The sequence below is a fragment of the Prionailurus bengalensis genome, chromosome D4 (assembly GCF_016509475.1).
Source record: "Prionailurus bengalensis isolate Pbe53 chromosome D4, Fcat_Pben_1.1_paternal_pri, whole genome shotgun sequence".
NCBI lineage: Eukaryota > Metazoa > Chordata > Mammalia > Carnivora > Felidae > Prionailurus > Prionailurus bengalensis.
In genome coordinates, this window is record NC_057359.1 from 25,744,108 (window position 1) to 25,768,722 (window position 24,615).

A 24,615-nucleotide genomic window follows, 5' to 3' on the forward strand; every position below is an offset into this window, starting at 1 on the left:
TTTTTATCAATGACTTAAAGGAATGCATGAAGCACACATATTAGATCTGCAGGTGAAAAAAATATAGGAGGAACAGCTGAAATGTTGGATCGCAGATTCAGGGTTTTAAAAGATTACACAGAAGACTCAAAGAGACCCAATGATCTAGATCACTGAGTCAAAAATAACAACAATGGGGCTTTTAGGAAAGATAAATGTTTAATTGATACCTTTTTTTTGAGTTGATAATTTTTAAAAACAAAAGTAAAAAGTACTCCACATTATAAAGAGTAAAAAGAAATAGATGAAATTAATTTTATTGATATATTAAATCCAAATACACAATAAATCGTAATAAGTCCAAAATATTACCATTTCAACACAAAAAAGTACAAAATTATTAATGAGCTATTTTGCATTTTTCTTATTAAGAAAGTGTGGATTTTACTTGTAGCACATTTCATTTTAGACTGGCCATATTTCAAGTACACTCAAGAGCTGTGCAGGCTGTTGGCTACCATGTTGGACAGCATGGGTCTCAAAAGATATTGGTCAAAAACATGCTGAGTGGCTACTCCATTTGTAAGAACATTTAGCTAAAAAACTGTAGAAGTCTGATATGATTGAATGCTTGTAGCTTAACTCTAAGGGTGATGTGGCCATAAACACTGATCTGTTCATGGATTGTAATTGTCAACTGAGTTGGAAATGGGAACATTTGCCTACCTCAGTAAATCTCGGCTGAGTGGCATAGGAAAGGCATACCATGACTTTTTATTGAGGAATAAGTGAACTCCCTTGTATGACTATTGATAGAAGACTCTTGACATATACTGGGAAATAGGAGTTTACCACGAGACTTAGATCAATAATTAAAACTTAGATTTCAGGGTCATCCAGGTGTATGTGACTGCAATTTCCTGAGGCTCTGTAGAATTTTCTCCATATGCTCTCTTCTTTTTAGCTGTTCGTAAAAGCCCCATAAGTGTGTGCAGATTTAGTGTGTGCTAAAGGTATGACTAAGAGTTAAAAGTGGAAGGTTGGGACAAAGGGAGGGCAGGAAGTGCCTTCCTAAAATTGGAGGACAGGATGAGGGTTCAGAGCGACAGGGCAGTTGTGATTGTTAGACTATTTGGGCAGGCAGGGGGAAAAGTGAGACCCTAACTCCGAGATGGAGAATTTGGGATGGGAAACAGTTGGAAACTTTCTGAACAACAGAAGAGGCAAGTGAGAGGGAGCATGTGTGGGGCTGATCATGAGTAGACATCTCTGGTTCCATTGTGGCCTGTGCTGAGGGTCCTCAGTCCCCAAAGACTCCCCCATTTGTGGATGGCATGGTACCTTTGGGATTATGTCTTCTCCTCAGTGTCCTCTAACATACAGATACCCTTGGGGAGGCAAAACATCCAGTGGTGAACATTATTTAGATCGTAAACACTTACATTCAATTGTTTGCCACCAAAGGGAGGGAACTTGGAAGCAGGATAACTCTGGATTGGAGGGGCAAAGCCTCAATAAAAAGAGGAAGAGGTGATAAAAGAAGTCACGTTGTGTATAAGGAGGTTATTAGTGCCAAAGAACCATTTCACAAGTTTTCTGGTCTGTGCTTTTCCTCCAAACAACCTCTCCGGTCCCTCTAGGTTACTGATGTGCTTGGTGTAAATGCTTCTCCGACTTTGCTCCTCCATACACATTCACAAACATTGGCTTTCTCTGTAGGCTCAGACTTCATATTGCCCTGCAACTTGCATTATTCACTTAATATACTGTGGACTTGCCTCCAGGTTAAGGTATAGAGTTTAGCTTTTTTTTACAAATATTTTTTTAATGTTTACTTATTTTCGACAGAGAGACAAAGCATGAGTGTGGGATGGGCAGAGAGAGAGGGAGACGCAGAATCTGAAGCAGGGATCCAGGCTCTGAGCTGTCAGCACAGAGCCCGACGCGGGGCTGGAACTCACTAACTGCGAGATCATGACCTGAGCTGAAATCGGTCGTTTAATAGACTGAGCCACCCAGACTCCCTGAGTTTAATTCATTTTTAATTAGGTAGATCATGCCTAATAATGGAAGTATAATTTATTGAGTTGTTCTCCTACTGATGAACATTCAAGCTATTTTTAGATGCAGGCTACTATCTCTCCCATCTTTCAAATAATGGTTTCCCCAATCTTTTTCCAGAATGTAAAAGGTATTACATAGCAGGTCCTTCTAATATTAGAACATTACAGATTCTGATTTTATTTTAAAAAACCCTCCAAACATTACAATAGATCCCTAAAATGGGAAGTTCTAACAGCATTCCAATGGGAACAAGAAGCTGATGATAGGAAGATATAGGGCAGGGTTTGTTTCTTACTTTTTTATAAAGTTTTAAAAATTTATTTATTTCGAGAGAGAGTGAGCAAGTGGGGGAGGAGCAGAGAAAGAGGAAGAGAGAGAGTCCCCAGCAGGCTCCATGCTGCCAGCGCAGAGCCCTAAGCGGGGTTTGAACTCACAAACTATGAGATTGTGACCTGAGCCGAAATCAAGAGTCGGATGCTTAACTGACTGAGCCACCTAGGCGCCCCTCTTTCTTGCTTTTTAAAATGGCATTATCGAATAACATATAATAGGTTAGACATATTTAAACATGCAACTTGGTAATATGGAAACCACCACCATAATCAAGATAATAAATACATCCATCATCCTCAAACCTTCCTTGTTCCGGAGTCACTGCTCCCCATGTCCCCTCCCTGCTCTTTTTGTCCCTCTTATCAGCAGTTACCAATTTCCTTTCTGTCACGGTAGTTTACATTTTCTATAGTTTTTATAAAAATCGGATCATACAGTATGTATTCCTTTTTGTCTGGCTTCTTCCACTCAGCATAATTATTTTGAGATTCATCCATATGGCTGAAGGTATCAATATATATATATATATTTTTCATTGCTGAGTAGCCTTTCATGGCATAGGTATGCCACAATTTGTTCACTGATTCTCCTGTTGATAAATACTTGGATTGTTTCCCGGGTTTCACCTGTACAAATAAAGCTGCTATGAGCACTGACATAGGAGTCTTTATACGGACAGAGGCTTTGATTTCTCTCTTGTAAATACATAGAAGTGAAATAGCTGGGTCACATGGTAGATATATGCTTCACTTTTTGAGAAACACTTCTTTGTTTCCAAAGTGGTTGTCCATCTGTGAAAATATTCAGCTCTGACAAAGCCATGGTCTGAGAATCCCTGAAATGTCTGTGAAAGCTCTGGCAGGTCTTAAAATTGAGATAAATCCATAATTCTATCAGTTGAGAGATAGTTTTTGATTGGCCAGTGTGTTCCAGATACTGTGCCTGATAATGTCGAGTTACCAGCATGGATGAGAGGGAGTCCCTCCCTGGCCCAGTGCTGGAACTTTTCTGGCTAATAGAAGAGTTGGTCAAAAGTCAGACTTCCAGAAGTGCTAAGAGTGGGAATAACACAGAGACAATTCAGAGATTCTGATAATGGCGGGGAGACCCTCCAGGAGGAGTCATTCAGACTGACTTGCAGGGTTGTAGGTGAAGAAAGGGAGAGTGTAGAGGGCTCATTTGACGAATCTCAACTTTAGCTTATTTCATTCATTAAACACACACATATATTTTATTTTATTTTTTATTTTTTTAGTCAGCTTCCAAAACTGTATTCACTCACTTGATTATAGAATTATAAAAAGAATATGTTACAGTTAAATGTTCAAAATTCATAACATTTCAGAAATTGGAAAGATCATAGAGATCAAGTGGATGGGTACTTATCAACTTGATCCTGTTAAAATACATATTCTAAATCCCGGATTCTAGAGTGGGTCCTGAAATTCTCCACTTCTAACAAGCTCTTGAATCATGTTGATGGAGTTGGTCTGTAGACCACGATTTTATTTTATTTTATTTTATTTTATTTTATTTTATTTTATTTTATTTTACTTTGTCCATTTATTTTCTAAGTTTTTACTTTTTTTTTTTTAACTGAAATCCAAGTTAGTTAACATATAGTGTAATAATGATTTCAGGAATAGAATTTAGTGATTCATCATTTACATGTAACACCCAACAAATGTCCTCCTTCATGCCCCTCACCCCTTTAGCCCATCCCCCCCATCCACCACCCTACCAGCAACCCTGTTGTTTCTCTGTATTTGAGAGTCTCTTATGGTTTGTCTCCCTCTCTGTTTGTATATTATTTTTACTTTTCTTCCCTTATGTTCACCTGTTGTGTATCTTAGATTCCACACACGAGTGAAATCATATGATATTTGTCTTTTTCTGACTTATTTTGCTTAGCATAATTCACTCTGGTTCCATCCACGTTGTTGCAAATGGCAAGATTTCATTCTTTTTGATCGCCAAGTAATACTCCATTATATATATATATATATATGTGGTATATATATATATGTGGTGTATATATATGTGTGGTATATATATATATGTGCGTGTATATATATGTGGTATATATATATATATATATATATATATATATATACCATATCTTCTTTATCCATTCATCGGTTGATGGACATTTGGGCTCTTTCTATACTTTGGCTATTGGCAATAATGCTGCTGTAAACATTGGGGACCATGTGCCCCTACAAATCAGCATACTTGTATCCTTTGGATAAATACCTAGTAGTGCAATTGCTGGGTCATAGGGTAGTTCTATTTTTAATTTTTTGAGGAACCTCCATACTGTTTTCCAGAGTGGCTGCACCAGTTTGCATTCCCACAGGCAGTGCAAAAGTGTTCCCCTTTCCAGGGTTCTTGCCAACATCTGTTGTTGCCTGAGCTGTTAATTTTAGCCATTTTGACAGACACACACATATATTTTAATACTATGTCCCTCAGATATATCAATGAAAAAAATAAAGACCTCTGCCTTCACGTAGTTTACATCCCACTGGGAGAATCACAATAAACAATAAATATAACACATAGGTAAATGATCTGTTAAAAAATGGTAAGTAACATGGAAGAAACAGAGCAGAAGTGTCGTTAGAAGTGGGGCAGCCAGTTCTAATTTCAAGTGGAAGATAGTCAGTGGGGTATATTTGGGATCTAAATATAATAGTATATATATTACAACACACATTCTAAAAATATTGCAACGTAATTAGAATCTGGTCTGCAAACCACTCCGAAACCGCCCGGCCTTTGGCTGCTGCATTACACTTTGCAGCCACTAGGGCGCAAATGGGCCATTTCTGAAAAAATGGGATGAGGGTGGGGGTGTCAGAGAGACTCGGATAATTAGATATACAGCCTCCCCCAGGTGTTCCGCAAGGCCAGCTCCGTTAAAGGCACTGGCAAGGTAGGCTGGAGAGTGTTACTGTGTGTCCTGGGCCAAGACAATATTGCCCTTGGTTTTCCTTCCTTGACACGTCCTTACCCCGCAAGGGGCGGGGGTTGGGGGGGTGGGGGGCGGTGGGCGAGCTGAGAAATGAACTTCAGCCTGGCGCTTCGCCACAGGACGCATGTCACAGCTGACTGATGGTGGAGAGAGGTAGACCCGCCGGCCTTGTCTTCTGGCCCTGCAGCGAGATTTTCCGGGAGCTGAAGGAGGATTCCCGCGATTACACTCAGCGCCCTGGGTTTGTACAGAAGCACCACTAGATGTTTTCCGTTCCCTCGTAATATTTAAGGCATCACCAAGATGTAAGCATTCACCTTGACGTTCGGGTTTCTGGATCCTTCCCACCCCCAGCCTCTGCCAGCAGATCCGTGACCGTTCTTATCTTTTGAACAAGATCCCATCCGGACGCCCTTTCTGGCGCTGAGAGCTACCCGCCTTTTTTTTCCCCGGGCAGGAGCTCGGCGAGGCCGGGAGAGCAGTGCGCCTGCCGGGCAGGGGCGCGCACGCGTGGGGCGCCGCTGGTTGCGCATCTGGCGCCAGAGCGCGCCCCCAGCGCAGTGCCCGCCGGGGCCGCGGGAGTGGGTTGGTGCTCCCGAACGTGCGGGGCGCTCTCTCCCCGCGCGGGGGCACCAGAGCCCTCGGAAGTGTCAGGCACTGCGGTGCATTTTCCCAGTTCCCTTTTAAATGACTGCGGAAAAATAGACTCGGAGCCGCAAATGGGAAGACGGATTCTCAGACAAGGCTTGCGAATGCCCCGCAGCCATCATTTAACTGCACCCGCAGAGCAGTTACGGTTTGTCACCCGACCCTCCCGGATCGCCTCGTTTGTCCCTAGTGAGACCCCGAGGCTCTGCCCGCGCCGGGGTTGCCGGTAGCTGGATGCCTGTCGTGCTCTGGGCAGCCCGGGCGCAGTGCACGCGTTCGCGCACACCCGCGCACACACGAAAACGCGCAAGGTACGGCAGGGGAGCGAGGGCTCGGGGTGCCCCGCGGGGGGGTGGGCATCGCGGGGAGTGAAGCGACGATCTGGGAACGGCTGCATACCGCCAGGCTGAAGGATGAGAGAAAATGACGCGGCGCCACACATCGGACAGGCCAGGGTTGCTGCCGCGCATTTAGGGAACCCAATACGCGTCAGGCGCGCTCCCTTCCCCTCACATGTCTCTGTTTCCCGGGCGTGTGATGCCGGAACACAGCGGGAAAAAGACCCACTTAGAGAGCTAGAGTTGCATTTGGAGACTCCCCTCCCTCTGCAAAAGCACCAACAGGAAGACCCTCCAAAACCACGGATTCCCAAATAGATGGCCCGGAATGGGGGCGGTTATCCTTGGTTACCAATGCTGAACACGTTTTGGTGTTTACAATATTTATTTATTTTTAGGCTAGCTCGCCCTCCCTTTTAGGCAGGATGGGAAAGGAGAACGCAGCGGGGAGGGAGAGGGGAGGGTGGATTCCTATAATAAGAATCAGCGCATTTTTCAGAGCTGAACCGAGCCCGGTTTCCATTTCAAAAAAGGAGACAGCCTCTACTGCGATTGTAGAAGAGACCGCGGTGTGAATTAGGGAAGAGAGGCGTCGAGCGGTGGAACGGTCCATCTCGGAGGTACCTGATCTCAATGCACACACATACAGCACACACACACACACACACACACACAGGCGCGCGTCTACCCGGCCAGGATGTGTGCGTGTGTGCGCGTGTATGAACTCCCACATGCTGCTGCTGTCTGCTCCCGGCCAGTGGCACCGATGCTTCCCTCCTCCCCGCTCGCCCCCAGATTCCCCTCCCCTCCCTGTTGCTTTTGTCTGGAGGGTGTTATGGGTTTGTGTGTGTATGAGCGTGTGTGTTTTTGGATTTCAGACTAATTTTCTGGAGTTTCTGCCCCTGCTCTGCGTCAGCCCTCACGTCACTTCGCCAGCAGTAGCAGAGGCGGCGGCGGCGGCGGCGGCGGCGGCTCCCGGAATTGGGTTGGAGCAGGAGCCTCGTTCGCTCCTTCGCTCGCGCTCTCCGCGCTCAGTGCCCGGCGGCAGGAGGAGCCTGCACCCAGGCGCCGCCGGCGGGCGGTAGGCGCCGGAGCCCGGGTGAGCAGCGCGGACGGTGCCCTCCGGCGTCTCGGCCCTCACCGTCCCCCCCGGGGCTGCCGCGGAGGCTCCCCAGGTGGGACGCGCCGCGCCACCTGCCCGCGCCCCCTGCGCCCAGCGGCCGTGGCGGATTCTGCAGCATCATTGGGGGCCCCGTCGCGGAGCCATAGCCGCCGGCAATCTCCGCGTCCCCCATTCAAGGGTCCTTCGCCCGGCCTGGGCCATGGAATCCTGTCTCGGGAACCCTTGCCCTATCTCCCCTCCCTCGACCTCGGGCTTGGAGAGAGGCGGAGGCACATCGGTGGCCCCGGCGGCGTCAGTGCCATCGAGGGGCAAGTTGATTTCTGGGGCCGGAGCTGGGCATTCATCCATCCACAATTCCCTGGCTGGGGTCAGGGTGGGGGTGCCGCGAGCGCGCTTTCGTAAGGGGTCCTGCCCTCAGTCTTAACGCGTGTCTGTTTGTTCTCAGCCCCGAGGTGCGTCCCGGATTCCAGTGCGCGTCTAGCAAGAAGCCTGCGTCCCGGGGAGTGCCGGCAGCGCCGCCGGCCGGTGCTCGGCGCGCCGGGCCATGCAGCGGCGGCCGCCGCGGAGCTCCGAGCGGCGGTAGCGCCCCCTGTGAGGCGGCCAGAGATGCCCCGGCCACTGTGAACGGTGCCGCCCGCCAGGACACGCTCAGCCCCGGCCACTGTAGGCTCTGCGCGCCCGCTACAGACACCGGGGCGAGGGAGAGGCGAGCGCGGCACAGGCCGCCCAGCAGGGGCAGGGGAAGCCGGCCGGTGCAGCGCGGGGACACGTACTCAGTCTGACTCGGGCTGGCACTGGAGGCTAGGGATGTCGTCCTGGACGAGGTGGCATGGACCCGCCATGGCGCGGCTCTGGGGCTTCTGCTGGCTGGTTGTGGGCTTCTGGAGGGCCGCTCTCGCCTGTCCCACGTCCTGCAAGTGCACCGCCTCTCGGATCTGGTGCAGCGACCCTTCTCCGGGCATCGTGGCGTTTCCGAGGTTGGAGCCTAATAGTGCAGACCCTGAGAACATCACCGAAATGTGAGTTACCGGTGCTCTTTCTCCTTTCTTCTCTCCTGGTACCTCGGGCTGGGGCTGGCCAGACGTGTCTGTCGGGGCATGGATATTGTCTCAAGTCTGGGGAGAAGTCAGACATCGGAGATGCAGGGTTGGGCCATCTGTGGGTTACCTGTATCTCGGGCTTGGGGCTGCTAACGCGGGGAGAAGTGGGCAGTTGAAAATAAGTTTTAAGTATACTGTATGTGCCAATAACATAAATATGTATATTCTTTGCGGGAAGGGATTCCTTATACACTGTATTTCAAAGCCCTGCTGGGTGTGCTTTATAGGCTTTGTGTATGCAATAACTTAGTTTTGGATATTTTTGTTTCATAAGGTGCTATGTGTATGTTGTATTAAGAGAGGTTACAGTAATATTTACTGGAAGGGGGGGTTAAAAATAATGAACTTTTTGAAATCTGTTGAAGGAGCTCAGTCTCTCCCTCAACATCTTTCTCTGAGGTTTGGAGTTCACCAAGTTCCTTTTTCATTTTGTGTATCAGATATGGCTTAGGAGATGGCATCCAGAGCTGGCCTTGAAAATGGTCTGTAAGAGAAGAAGTTCTGAGTGTTGAAATGTGCTCTCTTGAAAGGGAAAATGTGCTCGTGGGAAGCCTAAAAGCCTGGTCTGATTTAATTTGGACCTGACTTCCCAGAGATAAAATTTTGAGACCATTTGGATTATAAATCTTAATTGCCCATTGAACAGTATCCTGGGACCAGGTTGGATGATAAAGCAGGGTGTAGTACTTTGCGACGGACCCTATGTCCCTGGACGTGTTTGAGCTTGCCCCGGGGCTGATGGGGAAGCAGAATTGTATATTTCGGTCCTCCCTGTGACAAGTACATTACCAAGTGGGGATTCACCAGTGCTTTCTCCAGCATTTCCCTGTCACCTCTCCTAGAGGTGTACCTTCCCCCACAAGGGGGATGCCATTACCTGTATTTCACTGGCATGGGATTTTGTTCATTCATGCGGAGGGTTGTAAGGCAAAGTTTCTCCCAGTTTTCCTTATGGTGTGTTTGATGTTAAGATAGGCAGCCCAAAAAGTAGGGCTTGGGCTGTGGCCTTCCGGTTGGCGAGTGCGCATGCTTTTTTTCCTCCCCAGAAAACGCACGCCTGGTTTCTGCCAACGTAGTTGACTGAGATAACCTGTTTTTTAATGTAAGTAAGAGACCTTCCTGGCCTCTGTTGTTCGTTCTGCTGGTGATGCTCACGTTATAAGGCTAGGGCAGAAGGAAATGACAACAGCACAGAGGGGAATGTGCAGGCCTAGCAGAGCTGAGATGTGCTGGGAGCGACCAACTGTCAGGCTGCATCCAGGATGCTGGGATTTTTTTTTTTTTTTTTTTTTTTTTTTGGCAAGGATTGGAGCAGGCAGTGCCGGAGAGGGTGTGTAGGGCCCCAACTGTGCTGGCCCTGGTTCGCCTGGTCAAAGTGTCTGTGGCCTTTTATCAGGATCTGTGTCTCTTTCACGAGATGAGATGTCAGCAGTCAGATGGAGGAAGCCATATGGAATTCAGAGCCCTTCGGACTATTTTGAGACCAGGGGGAGTGTGCCTTGATAGTCAGACGTCTTGTTTTGTTGTTTTTCAATTCTGTATTAGAGGATGCATGCATGTATAATGAAGAAGGATAGGAGATAGGGCCCATCATTTTCACTGTAACATTTTTTTCCACTTTAATATTTTTAAAGCCATCATCGGAGAAAAGGAAAATAAAACTCTTTAAATTAAAAAAAATATCATTTAAGCCTTCATGGTCTTGGCTGCCTGGTATTTATATTTATGCAATCAGTGGACTTGAGTTGAGCTTTCTCATATCAGTTCTCATAATTGCTAATTGCTGTTGTTTCTTTTATAGCTGATGGCAGGTTCCTATTTTCCGGCTTTAAAAAAATTGATTCTTTTTTTTTTTTTTAATTTACTAAAGTGTTTGTCAGTTATTCGTTCAGTGGCACTCCTCATTTCTACTGTTATTTTTTTTTCTTTTGATGTGAAGCTCCATCGAGAGTGAGAGTTGGGAGGTGTGTAGGGTGAGTGTTTGGGATGGAGAATTTACGCTCCTTAGTGACAGTAATGGGGCTGGTAGATGTGCATTCTGAGAAAAAGTCCGTATCTCAGCTCTGTCCCTCAGCTTTGTTTGAGCCCAGCCGGTTTGTTCCCTGATGTCCTGTAAAATGTATCGAAACCCTTGTTTAGGAAGCACTTCGTATAATTATTTTGAGTTCTGCTGTTTTGATATCGAAATGGACTTGCTTCACTGTCATCCATATATGACTCCATCTGGCTCTTTTTCTTACGTAGTAATATTTGCTTGAACAGCTTTTAAATTCTTGGCCAGTGGATACCAGCGCCAGTTGGAACCAAATTACACATTTTTTTTTTACTTTGTTATTAGACCCAATGGTATTCCTGAAATAACCTGTTTTAAGGTTCCAGCTTAATGGTGCTTAGCTGAAATTTTATGTTTCTAGTTTTTTAAATAGGGGAAATGTAAGTAAACTGTAATTAGAACTTGCTGAAGCCACGGTTTACTGTATCACTTAAAAACAGTATATCACTCAATGTCTATATATTTCGGGGAAATTACCCCACTGTGCTTTTTTAGGGTTCAGAGAGAGCCCATTGGTAGAACATTCTAAAACCATATGCATGGGATTTTATTTTCTGTTTCTACGTGCATATTTTAGGCCCACCTGACATTTCGTTTTAGAGTCATTGTTTGAGCCTGTTTTATCAAAAATTCTCCTAGCATAGTGTCTGTCTCATACTCTTTACCCATCGACACGATATCTGGATCCCTCTCCCTGTCTGTAGAGATGCATCACACCTGCCCAGGATCACACAGCTGCTAGGTGCCAGCTTCTCTTACTCTGAGATGGTTATCCCAAAGCAGTGCTAGATTAAACTTCAAAACAGTACCATTGCCGCACAGAAGTGGAATTCAAGAGTAAAGCCTCCTGTTGGAATTATGTAACTGGCCATTGAGGTCTCTGTAGTATCGAGTGCGAAAATGCTCTCTAAAGGACAAGTTGTGTCTCACCCAAGTGATAAAAGGCACGGTTAAAACAGATCATACTTTTCTATTTTTATTGTGGTCAAAAACACCTAAAACAAAATTTGCCACCTTAATCATTTTCAAGTGTAACATTCACTGGTGTTGAGTGCTAAGTACATTTACATGGTCGTGAAAGGGGGGCATGCATTCTTATATTGCTTATATTTTATAGACATCAGTGGTGGCCTTTTTTCCTGAATTTCTTGGGTGTTAGTTTCTGGTTTGGGGGTCATATTTGGAGACAAGTCTAACATTTTTCCTCTTAGTGCAACATAAATAGAATTTGCAGCTTCTGCTGCCAGAGCCTCTATGTGCAATAAATTGTTGGCTTGGTTAAGTGACTGTAATGTTATGTCATTAATACATTGATTTTGGCCCCCTCACCTTAGTAAGCTTTTCCACCGCAATTAATTGCACTAAAAACAAGAATCCTGGCATTCGCAGGCATTCAGTGACAGGCATCAGTTTTTATTAGTCTGATGTTTACCTCTCAGCCCCTCCACGGGGGGTTCTAGAACTTTGGATTGTGCTTTCCGCGCATTTAAGGGCCACAGAGTAAGTTTTGAGTGTGGTTACATAAGCCACACTGGACTTGTTAATAAATAAGGCATTCTAATTTACATCATTCATTATTTAACACAACTTGCAAGCAGCAGTTGAAAACGCACTGTCTTCCCAGTGAAGGTACTTACAGAATTCACCCCAGCAAGACAATGTGGAGCCTTCTTAGTTTCCTATCTTCAATCTCTGCGTTAAGGAGGTTTTTCTTACATTGGGTAAAACAATTGAAAAGTGCCTTGACCCTCCTGACCCTACTTTCTCTCCCTCCGCCCCACCCCCCCCCATCACCTCTCATTGACTATACAGGAAAATGTGTTTGATTTTTTTTTTCTTCTCCGAAAAGTGATATTTCCTTATGGGAATCTGGAGTACTCGAGTGAAGGGAAGGGCCTGGGTTATGTGTTATTACAAGCAAGTAATGGGAAGTTGAGATAATGTGGTCACAGTTCCCTAGAGCTGAGTTTAGTTCTGTTTAAAATCTTTCACTGTTTCTATCCCATAAACCTCTGTTTGTGTCTGCTTCAATATTCCCTTGTAAAGACGTTTTTCTAAGCTGAAAAGTTGGCCGGACAGCTAAGAATTGAGGTCTCTTTCTCCCTAGGAACATTCTGTATGATCTCTTTGACTATATCTGGGTCGTCAGAGTATAAAACCTAGAGTTTTTGTTCAGCTGGGGAAGGGGAATTCCTTTCTTTTTTTTGTTCTTTTCCTTTCTGTATGTTTCTGTTTCTGTTTTTGTTTTTGATTTTTTTTTTTTTTTTTTTGGCCTTTGGTACGAAGCAAGTGCCATGTTTTAACTCATTGCTCATCTTGGCTGTTAGGGAAAGAAACACTATTAAACCACTATTGAGTGCTACACGCTGACATTCAACCCTCCAGACTAACTTACCACTTCTCTAGAGAGCTCCTTGTGGCTTCAAACACCATAGGGTGGAATGAGGCATTGAACCTGCTGCCCCTTGGTGCGATGCCAAATTCTGGTTCCTCTTGATGTTTATAAATCCACTGGATGATTTTTTGGGAGAGATCATTTAGAAGGGCACATGTTTTCCTCATTTGGTATGTGTGAGAGAGAGAAAGGCAGAGGAAAAAACTGAACCTTGGGTTAATAGCCGATTGACCATTTTCATAATCTACTTGGTCTAACTGGTTTAAAACACAAATCCCACCCCCAGGTGGCAGGGGTCTGAGCCCTGCAGTAGCCTGATAATTTCCACCCTACATTTGATTGCTGATCGATCTCCATTAAAGAAGGCAAAGATCTCACATAATCAGGGTGCCTTCTTACCACTTTGGTCTCTGGGCTGTCAAAGGGACTGGGGAGTCAGTAAATATTGATCTGGAAGATGAAGGAGTGAGTGCTTGTGAGGGTTATAAACCTGGGAAGAAAAGTCATGCATAGGTACTGAGTTAACCTGTTTGTTTGTTTGTTTATTTAAAGACCCAAATATCACAGAGAATTGGAGTCAGCAGTGACCTGATCTTTTAAAAAAAATTTTTTTTCAACGTTTATTTATTTTTGGGACAGAGAGAGACAGAGCATGAACGGGGGAGGGGCAGAGAGAGAGGGAGACACAGAATCAGAAACAGGCTCCAGGCTCTGAGCCATCAGCCCAGAGCCTGACGTGGGGCTCGAACTCATGGGCCACGAGATCGTGACCTGGCTGAAGTCGGAAGCTTAACCGACTGCGCCACCCAGGCGCCCCAGCAGTGACCTGATCTTGAAGCAGCCCCTTACTATCTGGGCATGAGCCTGTCAGATGTAAACTGAGGGTTTTGGATTCAGTGCTCAGACAAGTGTCTCCTGGCCCTGAAGTTCATGAAGCTTCAGTGGCAGAGATAATGTGGTTTATACATCGGTTATGAAGTGAAGGGTCATGTGAGAATCTGATGGCCTTTGGTGACACTGTCACATGTGCATGTGTTGGTGTCTGCTCTCAATTCCCCAAAGCATGTCTCTTCAAATGTGAGCCGCTAATAAGACTGGTGGCACGTTAGTGCTGGGCTGCTGAGTCCAAGGTCACACATAGGGTCACTCAGAATTGGTACCACAGAAGGAGAAGGGTCCCAGGAATGCTCTGCTCTGGCGCTCTCAGCACAAACCAAGCCAGTGAAGAGTATAAGGCCATGATGTGTTAAAGACATCGTGGGTCCGGAAGCTCCCTCCCCCAGCATCCAAAGGAAGTGCCATGGCCTTTACTTTGGTGGACCTCCCTTCTCTTCTGCACCCTTGACTGAACCTAACCCCAGCCCACCATTTGAGAAAGTGTCAGAGATGTGAAGAGAAGCATAGTCTAGCCAAGTCTGTGCAAAGCTGTCTCTACTAGAGACAGAGCAATTAAAAAGTGTGTGAGCTGTCGATCCCAAAGCAATGGCCTCATCTTCACATGGGAAGAAATGCATTTTCTGTTTAGATGACTGTGTTTTGTTTTTGTTTTTTAAATTTCAAGCCTTCCTCATCTGTAAGCAATTCATACACGAAAGTCCAGCTGCAGAGAAGAGCCTTCATGAATTGGCAGCAGTGAGGGATGCTAACCCATCTTAGCAGGTTGGGTGTGGAAGGAGGGCAGAGCACACGCTGCAGAATGAAAGTTGCTGCCCTGGGAGTCTTGGCCACAGTCAAGGGTGGTTATAAGTGGAGGACCCCACAGCCCTTTATACAAAGTCTGTCTTAGCGCCTATGAAAGACCTGTGGCCAGAGCATGCTTATTCTTTCCTGCCCCTTTTTTTTTTTTTTTGCCCCTGACTTCTCTTTGCCCCAAGATTGATGGCTGAGCTCAATGACTGAGCCATTGAGCAAGCTTAAGGATTGCTGACTCCCACCTAGAATTCATTCTGCTACCATTCTGTATGTTGTCCATGGCCTGCACTGAGACATAACTCTAGATTCAGGCAAGGTTTGTCTCCAGGGACCGGGAAGGCTCCCTCCAGACATCTGCTTATTTAGGTCTGAAGTAGGTGAGAAGGTCTTGAGAGCCTCGGAGGGACTGTCAGGTTGATTGACTTGTCCAGCCCTCTCTGGTGGAGCAGGATACAATTCGGGATAGAATCTTAGCCAGTGTCTCGTTTAGGCCTCTGTCTGCTCAGCCCCACTTGCCCAGATTTGGCCTCAAGAGCACAAGCAATTTTGAGGCAAGGGTAGAGATTCACATAAAAGGTCACAAGTTAAAGGGCATGGCAGTGGGAAGGAAGTGGAGTGGGGCTTCACCCCCTGTCTTTGTCCTGCTGTCCATCACCATTTCTACCTGCACCACGTGTTAGACTATCAAGACATCAATGATGTGTGTATTCCTTGGGAATACAGCATCTTCTTGTATAGGATAAAGATGATAATAATCACACACCACCCGGAGTCTCTTTTCTTTTAAAAAAAATTTTTTTTTTTACATTTATCTATTTTTGAGAAACAGAGCGAGACAAAATGTGAGCAGGGGAGGGGCAGAGAGCTGGGGAGACACAGAATCGGAAGCAGGCTCCGGGCTCTGAGCTGTCAGCACAGAGCCCGATGCGGGGCGGGGGGCTCAAACCCACAAACTGTGAGACCAGGACCTGAGCCGAAGTTGGACGCTCAACCCACTGAGCCACCCAGGTGCCCTAGAGTCTCTTTTCTATTGCAGATAAAGACCTATTGCTATTCCATACCTCATGCTTGCCTATAATGTTCACATCCAAACAATCCTCTAGACGCACAGACACACATACCAGGACTCTCTTTGTCTATGTGTCTGTGAAGATACAAGTGTGTGTATAAAACACCAGGTGTGGTCCTTTCAGACTTAATTATCTTGAATTGTAAAATTTTCCTAATAATTGAGGATTTACTTCTTTAAACCACCTGGACTCCCCCCCCCCCTTTTTCTGCTGAGATAGAACTGACATTTCAGGTTTCAGGTATTCAATGTAATGATTTGGTATTTGCATGTATCGTGGAGAGATCACCACCCTAAGTCTGGTTAGCATCCGTCACCACACATCGTTATGCGTATTTTTCTTGAGAACTTTTAGGATCTATTCTCTTAGTAACTTTCAAATAGACGCTACAGTATCATTAACTGTACTCACCGGGCCCTACATTACATCCCCACCCAGAGTTTTAATTTTGTTTTAATCATTCTGGGTTTCTCTGGATGAGGACCTGAGTGAAGTAGTAAGAGGTTAGTTCTTTGGTTTCCTTGGCCAGAGACCCGTTGTGTCCGTCCTCTGTGATCATTTCTCAACATAAACAAAATAATCAGTGAGGCATTTGGGGACAGTTGCTACAGGAGTGTGATTTTAAATCAAAAGACAGTGGACTTTTGGTTTTTAGCCTCTGAAACAGAATGCAGTCTAAAAAAGGTAGGTAGGCTCTTCTGAACTTCAGTTTTGGTCACCAAAGTTGTGTCCGCTGCATGTGCCACAGACTCCCTTCCTGCGGGGTGGCAGAGGGACCTGTGGCCGAGTTCTCTGACCGTTGCCTGCTCGCTTCCCATTGCAGGCCTCGGTTGATTGATGTGTGAGCGTGTAGGCAGTGGCGGGCGGTGCTGGGCAAGAGGGAGCCTACTGGGGTGGCCTCTGTGTTCTCGGGCAAGGCTCGACACATTTCTAGTCTGCTCCCGGGTTCACTCCAGAGCACCTCAGCTGCCACCCCAGGCTCAGCGTTGGGGAAGATTCTGCGCCTGGACTGCTTGCCTTGCCTTCTTGCTTGGGCTTTTTCCCCTTGTCACTCTTCTTTCTCCTTCTGTTTCCCGTGGTGGTTCTCATTTCCTTCCCCCGCGGAGGCCAACAACCACGCATGCACGCTCACGCACACGTACACACACACGCCCCCTCAGGCAGGCACCTGGCCGCAAAGCCCTTTTAATGGGCTGTCAAGAAATCTTGGGTTGCAGGGCCTGTGGGTGGACCGTCACCATTCCCACTGAACCTGGCGCGACAGGCTTAACACAGCCGGACAGGTGGCAGCGTGCATGTACCTGGGATAACTGGAAGGAGCCCTGGGCGGCGAGATGGGGTGTGGGTTTCATATCCACACTCTCCTGTCCGCCGGGGGAGCTGAAAAAATCAGAACATGCATATAAAGGGCAGGTGTTCTGATCAGACGCGAACATGTGGATTCGTTGATGTAATTACTAAAAAGTACAGGTGGACCAGTACATGTTGAGTAAGCTGTCCCCGGTGGGGGGAAAAATCATCATTTTCTGCCTATAGTGCTGCAGAACCTTCCTCCCTGCCGTGCTTACTCTCTACCCATGTGCCATGTGTGCTGGTGTGGTGTTTGTAAAATGCTGATCTCATTATGTCACAGCTTTTTTTTTTTTCTTTAAATTTTTAAAGTTTATTTCTTTATTTTGAGAAAGACAGAGAGAGAGAGAGAGAGAGAGAGAGAGAGAGAACACAAGCAGGGGAGGGGCAGAGAGAGAGGGAGAGACAAGAATCCCAAGCAGGCTCCACCCTGTCAGCACAGAGCCTGACATGGGGCTCAAACTCACGAACCACGAGATCATGACCTGAGCTGAAATCTAAAGTCAGATGCTTGACTGACTGAGCCACCCAGGTGCCAGGGTGTCACGCCTTATGATTGCCCTGTGGCTCCTCATGTCTCTTAAAGACCAAAGTTGGTTGTTCTTGTTTGGTTTTTGTTATTTAGTAACAAAACAAAACAAAACAAACAAAAAAAGCCAAACACCAATCCAGATCGTCATTACGTTGCTATATAATAAGGCATAGAGCAATCATGTGGACCCAAATACGCAGATCAGCATTAGGTTGTTTTCTACACCAGTAGATCTGTAAAGGAGTACAAATTATAACTGGAAGCTTGTTTGGTGATCTTGGAATTAGAGCAAGGGCACTTCATTCTGCATTTAAAATGTTAAATGGCATTAAGCTAAGCTTGCCCAAGGCATCTATCTCCATAATGGGATCGCCTTCACAAAGGGAATGCAGAACTTGAAGTACTTTGGCCCGGACCTGTGTCCCCTGGATGGACACTCCTTTTTCTCTCCTTCATTTACTGCCCAGCACCAATGCTGAGTGACACATTTTTTCTTTGGAAAGGTTAGTGCTTTCAGCCAAGCTTGCTCAAGCCTGGGAACCGTTCAGATTCTTTACAGTGATTTTTACACCTCTTTTCTCTGAAATGCATTAACTTTATTGTATGAAATTTTATTAGCGATTAGATTTTTTTTTGTTTTAAGTTTATTTATTTATTTTGAGAGAGAGAAAGAGAGCACGAGAGGGGGAGCGTCAGAGAGAAAGAGAGAGAATCCCAAGCAGGCTTGCACTGTCAGCACATAGCCCCGGGTGGGGCTCGGTCTCAGGAACCTTGAGACCTGTGCTGAGATCAAGAGTGAGAATCTTAACTGACTGAGCCACCAGGAACCTCAGGAATTAGCTTTAAAACATTTTTTTTACATTTATTTGTTTTTGATAGACAGAGAGAGACAGAGCACAAGTGGGGGGAGGGGCAGAGAGAGAAGGAGACATAGAATCGGAAGCAGGCTCCAGGCTCCGAGCTGTCAGCACAGAGCCTGACGCGGGGCTCGAGCTCACAAACCGTGAGATCATGTCCTGAAGTCAGACACTTAACCGACTGAGCCAACCAGGTGCCCAGGAATTAGCTTTTTTAAAGTAATACATGAACATGATAAGAAATGCAGTCAGTACAGAGAAGTGGGTCATGAAAAGTTTGTCTTCTGTTGCCGACTACAACTCTCTAATCTCTCAGCTTCCAGAAAGAGTCTACTCACATACATGAGTGCATATATATGTCTTTTTTTTTTGTTTTGTTTATACACAGATGAAGGCATGCTCTACCCACTGTGCTGCATGTTGGTGTTTATTTACTTAATGCTGTATCTTGAAAATGTTTCTGTATCAGCACATGTACACCAATCTTGTTTTTTTCACAGCAACACAGTAATCCATTGAATGAATAGGCTGCTCTTTACTGAACCAGCCTCCTTTTGAATAACCTTGTCTACAAACTTCTCATACACATGCATGATTTTATTGATAGGAAAATTCCTAGAATTTGAACTGCAGGGACATTTGCAAAGATGTTTGTGACTTTGATAGATAGTGACGGAGGCGTCTTGCAAAGAGATGACACTCTTTCATTCTGCCATTCAAACTGGAAGCACCTGTTTTTCTACAACTCAGCCAATACTATTTGTTACCAAACCTTTTGACCTTTGCCTGGGCAATAGGATTCACCACTGTTTTATTTCACAATTCTGTAATTATGTTCCAGGTTGAAAGTCTTTTTACATGGAGTAAGTCATTTGGATTTCTTTTTCAGTGAACCCTGTTTGTCATATCCTTAGCTATTTTCTTTTTCTGTTGGTGGGTGGCCTTCTCAAAAAATGGATTCATAAGACCTATTTAACAAAAAGAAAATGTGTATGTTGCCTGATGTTTTGCTTGTCTTCTGATGTTGGTTCTGGTATTTCTTCTTCTTCTTCCTTTGGTAAAACAATTAAATTCTTTTTGTAGTAAAATTTATTATTTCCTTTATGGCTTCTATGTTGTAAATGTGGCTGCAAGTTTTCCCCTTTCTGAGAGTATAAAATAACTCCATATTGTCTTTCCCTCCTTCATACTTTTATATTTAAAGCTTGGCTCCATCTGGATTTTCAAAGTGTAAGGAGAGAGGTAGCAAAAAGTGTTTTATTATTTTTTCAAGATAGCTGATCAGCCAATCAGGTCTCTTGACACTGTAGATATATAATTCTACTGTTCCGTCAGTAATTTCAACTAAAGATTTAGGCCATTTGGGGATATATCTTATTCTGTTAATCAGCCTGGCTATTTTTTATTACTGAACTTTTTATCTCCTGAAGCTTTATATTATTATTTTTTTCTATTTGAAGTATTAGTCTCACTCGCTAGTCTTTTCTTTCAGACTTTTCAGTTATTTTTGTATGATAATTTTTCCGTAGGAATTGCTTGCCTAGCTCTCCCCACGTTATATTGGTGTTATATATATATATATATATATATATATATGTATATGTATATATATATATACATATATATACACATATGTATGTGTATATATATATATATATTTTTAAGTTTATTTATTTATTTTGAGAGAGAGCATGAGAGTGTGAGTGGGGGGGGGGGGGCGGAGAGAGAGGAGAGAGAGAGAGAGAGACAGAATCCCAAGCAGGCTTCACACTGTCAGCGCAGAGCCTGACAAAGGGCTCGAACTCACCAATTGTGAGATCATGACCTGAACCAAAATCAAGAGTTGGACGCTTAACTGCCTGGGCCACACGGGCGCCCCTATATTGGTGTTTTAAATTAAGATAGCATTAACATTGATATGTTTAAACAATCTTAATGAGTCTTAAAAGCCCTGCATCCTCTAGCCTCATTTCTTGCCTTTCCCTTTCTTGAGTGAGACACTCCAGCCTCTCAGGGCTTTCAGTACCCCTAATGGAGCTATACTTTTACTTGACTCCCAGGTTTCACACTGGCCAGCCTCTCTGCCTAAGACACCTTTCCCCTGCCTTCGGTCTCTGGCTAAATTCCTCTGCCTCCCTGCCTCTGGGCTGTGTCCCCACCGTGTGCTTTTAAAACCTCCTGGGTTCCCAACCCAGAACAGGTCACTTAGCAACATAAATGCTTGCCTGGCTACCCTTCCATACACACCGGTAGAATCTTAGCTACCTGAAGGCGAGGGCCACGTGGAGCTTGGTCAGGCTCTTCCTTCCCCAGCGCCCAGTACGATGCCCCGGACCTCCACATCACACACGCACACGTGGATACACACATGCGTGTGCTCCTCTGAGTATCTATCACTGAGAATTCCAAACAAGAAGATGTACTAGCTATTCTTTGGGCCATCAACAGGGAAATTTCTAGACATGACTTTTTAAAATCTTCAGGTTAAGATGTTTGTTGAAATAAGGAACCTTTCTGGAATTAAATAGCACATCGTTGGTTCATGCACAGTAAAAAAAAAAAAAAATCAATTCACTGTAGAGACATAGCATAGCTAGCTGGAAAGGAAGAAAGGCAGAGGTTTGATGAGGGAGTGTCCAACAGGAAGGAAGGACGGCGAAGAGATGGGAGGATGAGGGCAAGCGGATGAGCAGAGATGCACGACAGGCCGGCTCAACACCAGAGGCAAATTCAGGGAAAAGGAATCGTTCGAGGGACATCTGATCTCCAGCAAACAAATAGATCTAATGAGAAGGATTTGTGCTTTTTCTGTTGTGTAATGGCTAATAATGGCCATCCCTGTGGTTCAATTGCACTTATCCCTGTGACTGCATTTATGGCGGGGGTTCTCTTACAAAGCGATTCTCGTGTGAGATTGCAGATGTGATTTATCCTTCTTGTAACGTGGATGGTAGAGGCTGTTCATTTTTCTTTCTTTTTAAAAGAAATTTTTGTAACGTTTATCTTTGAGAGAGAGCGCAGGCAGGAGAGGGACACAGAGAAAGAGAGAGAGAGAGAGAGAAGGGGGGGGGGTCAGAGAGAGACACAGAATCTGAAGCAGGCTCCAGGCTCTGAGCTGTCAGCACAGAGCCTGATGTGGGGGTCAAACCCACAGACTGTGAGATCGTGACCTGAGCTGAAGTTGGATGCTTAACGGACTGAGCTACCCAGATGCCCAGAGCTGTTCGTTTTTCTTAAAGAACTGCAGACATCAGAAGTGTAAAAAGAGAAGTGTGTCAGGCCCAGTTTAATGTACCATCTGATACATGCATTTTTGTGCCATCGCAATCAAGGTGCATTGGGCTAATCCTGTGAATGTTTCGTGGGGCTTCCTTTTTATTTATGATAATTAACACTATCAGGCATCTTGAAATTTTGATAGTTGTTTGCAAAACTGATCATAAAACAACTGATAGACATATGAGATTGGGAGGCTTTTAAAAATAGACTGGAGAAGTATATAGGTGAACAGATTGTGTTGAATAATCCAAAAAGATAATTCCCCCTTGAGATAAATAACATCCATTTATTTATGTTTACACGATGCAGTATGTTCATAATATACATACAAATGAAAATAGTTTAGACTCCGTGTGTATTTTGGAAGTTAAATTTTTAAAAAGGAGTGAGCATTATGGAACCCACACATAATGTTTAACTCTCATGAGAAATGTCTTAGTTTTGGTTGAGTCACTGGCTCGGCTGCTAAGCCTGGGTGACCCTCTAGGATTTAACTTACTAGCCATTTCATTTATTCTTTCCTGAAATTGCTCTCTCACCCATCAAGAATGTCTTCTGGTGCATTGAGGGCACTCCTGGGCTTTGATTTCCCTCAGTGTACCTTGGAATCTATCTTTCCTTTCCTTTCGTTGTATCTTATATCTGTGTACAGCTCAGGGGACAATAGATATCCTGCTGACAGAGTCATCTTTTCCCAAGGATGGCTGGACTGGAGGTCAACATTGAACTCTTTGTACGTACATGTGTTGATTGGCTGATCAACTCATTCATTTATTTAGTCAATTAGTCAGTCAACAAATAGATTTTGAACATGTCCTCCCCACCAGGCATTTTTCTGGGTCTTGGGTAACAAGACTTAAGCCAGCTGCTTCTATTTATATGGCCCATTGAAAGGCATTAGTGGGGGTCCCCAGTCTGGTCACCCCCTTCCTTCTTTCTTGAAGCCCTGTAGGCAGTCTAGCCTCCGTGTCAGAACTCCATCTACACCAGCACAGACAGCAGCCTCGGACCTCCCCCTAGCCACACACTGCTGTGCCTAGGGTTGTGCACACCAACAGGAGGACAGGCCTGTGGAAAAGGCCTGCACAGGCTTTGGGAGTAGATTCAGGGTCTTTGGGTAGGGAATTCCAGAATCCTACTGAGTCAGCAAGGAAAGGCGTAGGAGCATCCTGTAGACTCACTGCCTCATATGGAGGAAGTTGGACTGGAGGGACCACCAGAGAGAGGACCACTAACGTGCCTGGACACTGCCCAGAGCTAAGGGAAAGTGCTGGCTGGGCCTCCGCCTTGGGTGTCTGAGCTCTGCATCAGCGTAGGTTTGGGCTGTGGTGATGGTCTGGAACAGAGGAGGCGCAGTGCTTATGCCTTGGGGCTGTGTAGCGGGGTAGGCAGGCTATCCAGACAGCTCCTCTCACTGCTTTGCTCCCTCTCTTCAGGGAAGTTCTCCAGCACCGAGCTCCATGTTTCCAGTAAGCACAGCACATAGAGATCCCCGCCCCCAGACCATATTATAAGCATTGTGCTATCACAGACCCAGACAGACCAGGAGTGCACAGATCTGTCCCTGGCAGTTAATGGGGATTGCTAAATGCCAGTAGCTATCAGTTTCCACCTTTCTCTCTTTCCCGTCCAGAGTTTTTTTAATTTCCCCTGAAAGGTCTAAATCTGAATGTAGTATTCGAAGAATCAGCTCATTATGGCTGAATTATTATTATTATTATTATTATTATTATTATTATTATTATTTAGTGGCACCCTAGGAAGATCCTGGGATTCTGAAAACTATGTCTAAAATGTTCCTTTCCTCATTATTTCTTTTTGTGAATTGAAAAATCACTGAATATGTCTATTGCCGTGTGTATAGGAGGAAAGACAAATTAATGTTTCATTTTCTTTGGGTGTTGGTGTAGGGGAGGGATGCTGGTTGGGAGGCACGATAGCTTGGTGGGTTGAGACCCCCGCCCCGTGAAGCTGATCTGCCCCTGCTACTTTGGATAATTTACTAAAGCTTTGTCTCAGTTTTCCCATCTGTAAAAGGGGACAATAATAGAATATTTCTGATCAGATTTCTGTGAAGTTAAAATGAGCAGACGCATGTAAAAGGTTCATACCAGTGCCTAACACATAGTAAGAGCTTGGCTATTAGTTTTTATTTGGCGCGGCTATGCTGGATTGTGTTCTGGAGAGTGAACTCTGTAGGGCTGGGGGCCCTAGGAAAATCTTCCCTGGCGGGGTGGGGGTGGGGGGGAACTGGGCAGGTGCTGGAGTTAAGAGGGCAGAGGTGAAAGGGCGTTGGTTCCCTTTTGCTTGTTTGCTATTACTCTCCTGTGTGGGACCTGGCGCACTCAGCTGATTGGGACATTGACCATTTGTGTGCGGAGCAATCCCTGGTCAGATTTAACCACAGGTCATTCAGGTCATGGTCTTTGTTCTGCAACTTTGTTTTGTTGCAGAGTCTTGGTCCATTTTATGTATTAGGCTGTTTGTAACAGGCCCCCTGGAGTCTGGAGGTTATCAGTTAGTTTGTAATTCGTTTTCTCTTTTAACTGTCTCTCTTATTCTTTAATTGTAAAGTCTTTACAAAATGTCTTTTGAAAACTTGTGGTGAAATCCACCTAACATGAAATTTACTATGGTAACTATTTTTTGACAGGTATATTTCAGTGGCATAAGTTCATTCGCAAGGTTGCACAACCATTACCCTGTCCATCTCCGAAACCCTTTTCTTTTGCAAAACTGTAACTCTGTACCCATTAAACAAACTCCCACCCCGTCGACCTCCCCCTCCCCCCCAGCAGCTCCAGGCAACCTCCTTTGTGCTTTTGGTC

General features: G+C 45.2%; 1 protein-coding gene across 6 annotated transcripts in view; it reads left to right on the forward strand.

Moving 5' to 3' along the window:
- Window positions 1–5,989: 5,989 nt before the first annotated feature.
- The window catches only part of NTRK2 (neurotrophic receptor tyrosine kinase 2), a 338,528-nt gene continuing 319,902 nt past the window's right edge, over window positions 5,990–24,615 (forward strand). For 5 of the 6 annotated variants that reach the window (XM_043565698.1, XM_043565699.1, XM_043565700.1 and 2 more), the window contains exons 1-4: window positions 5,990–6,309; window positions 6,836–6,956; window positions 7,215–7,435; window positions 7,905–8,478. In XM_043565698.1, coding sequence (XP_043421633.1) covers window positions 8,267–8,478 — 212 coding nt within the window. In that variant the 5' untranslated portion in view covers window positions 5,990–6,309; window positions 6,836–6,956; window positions 7,215–7,435; window positions 7,905–8,266. The remainder of the gene's footprint in view (window positions 6,310–6,835; window positions 6,957–7,214; window positions 7,436–7,904; window positions 8,479–24,615) is intronic. The other variant, XM_043565703.1, reaches the window with a different exon arrangement.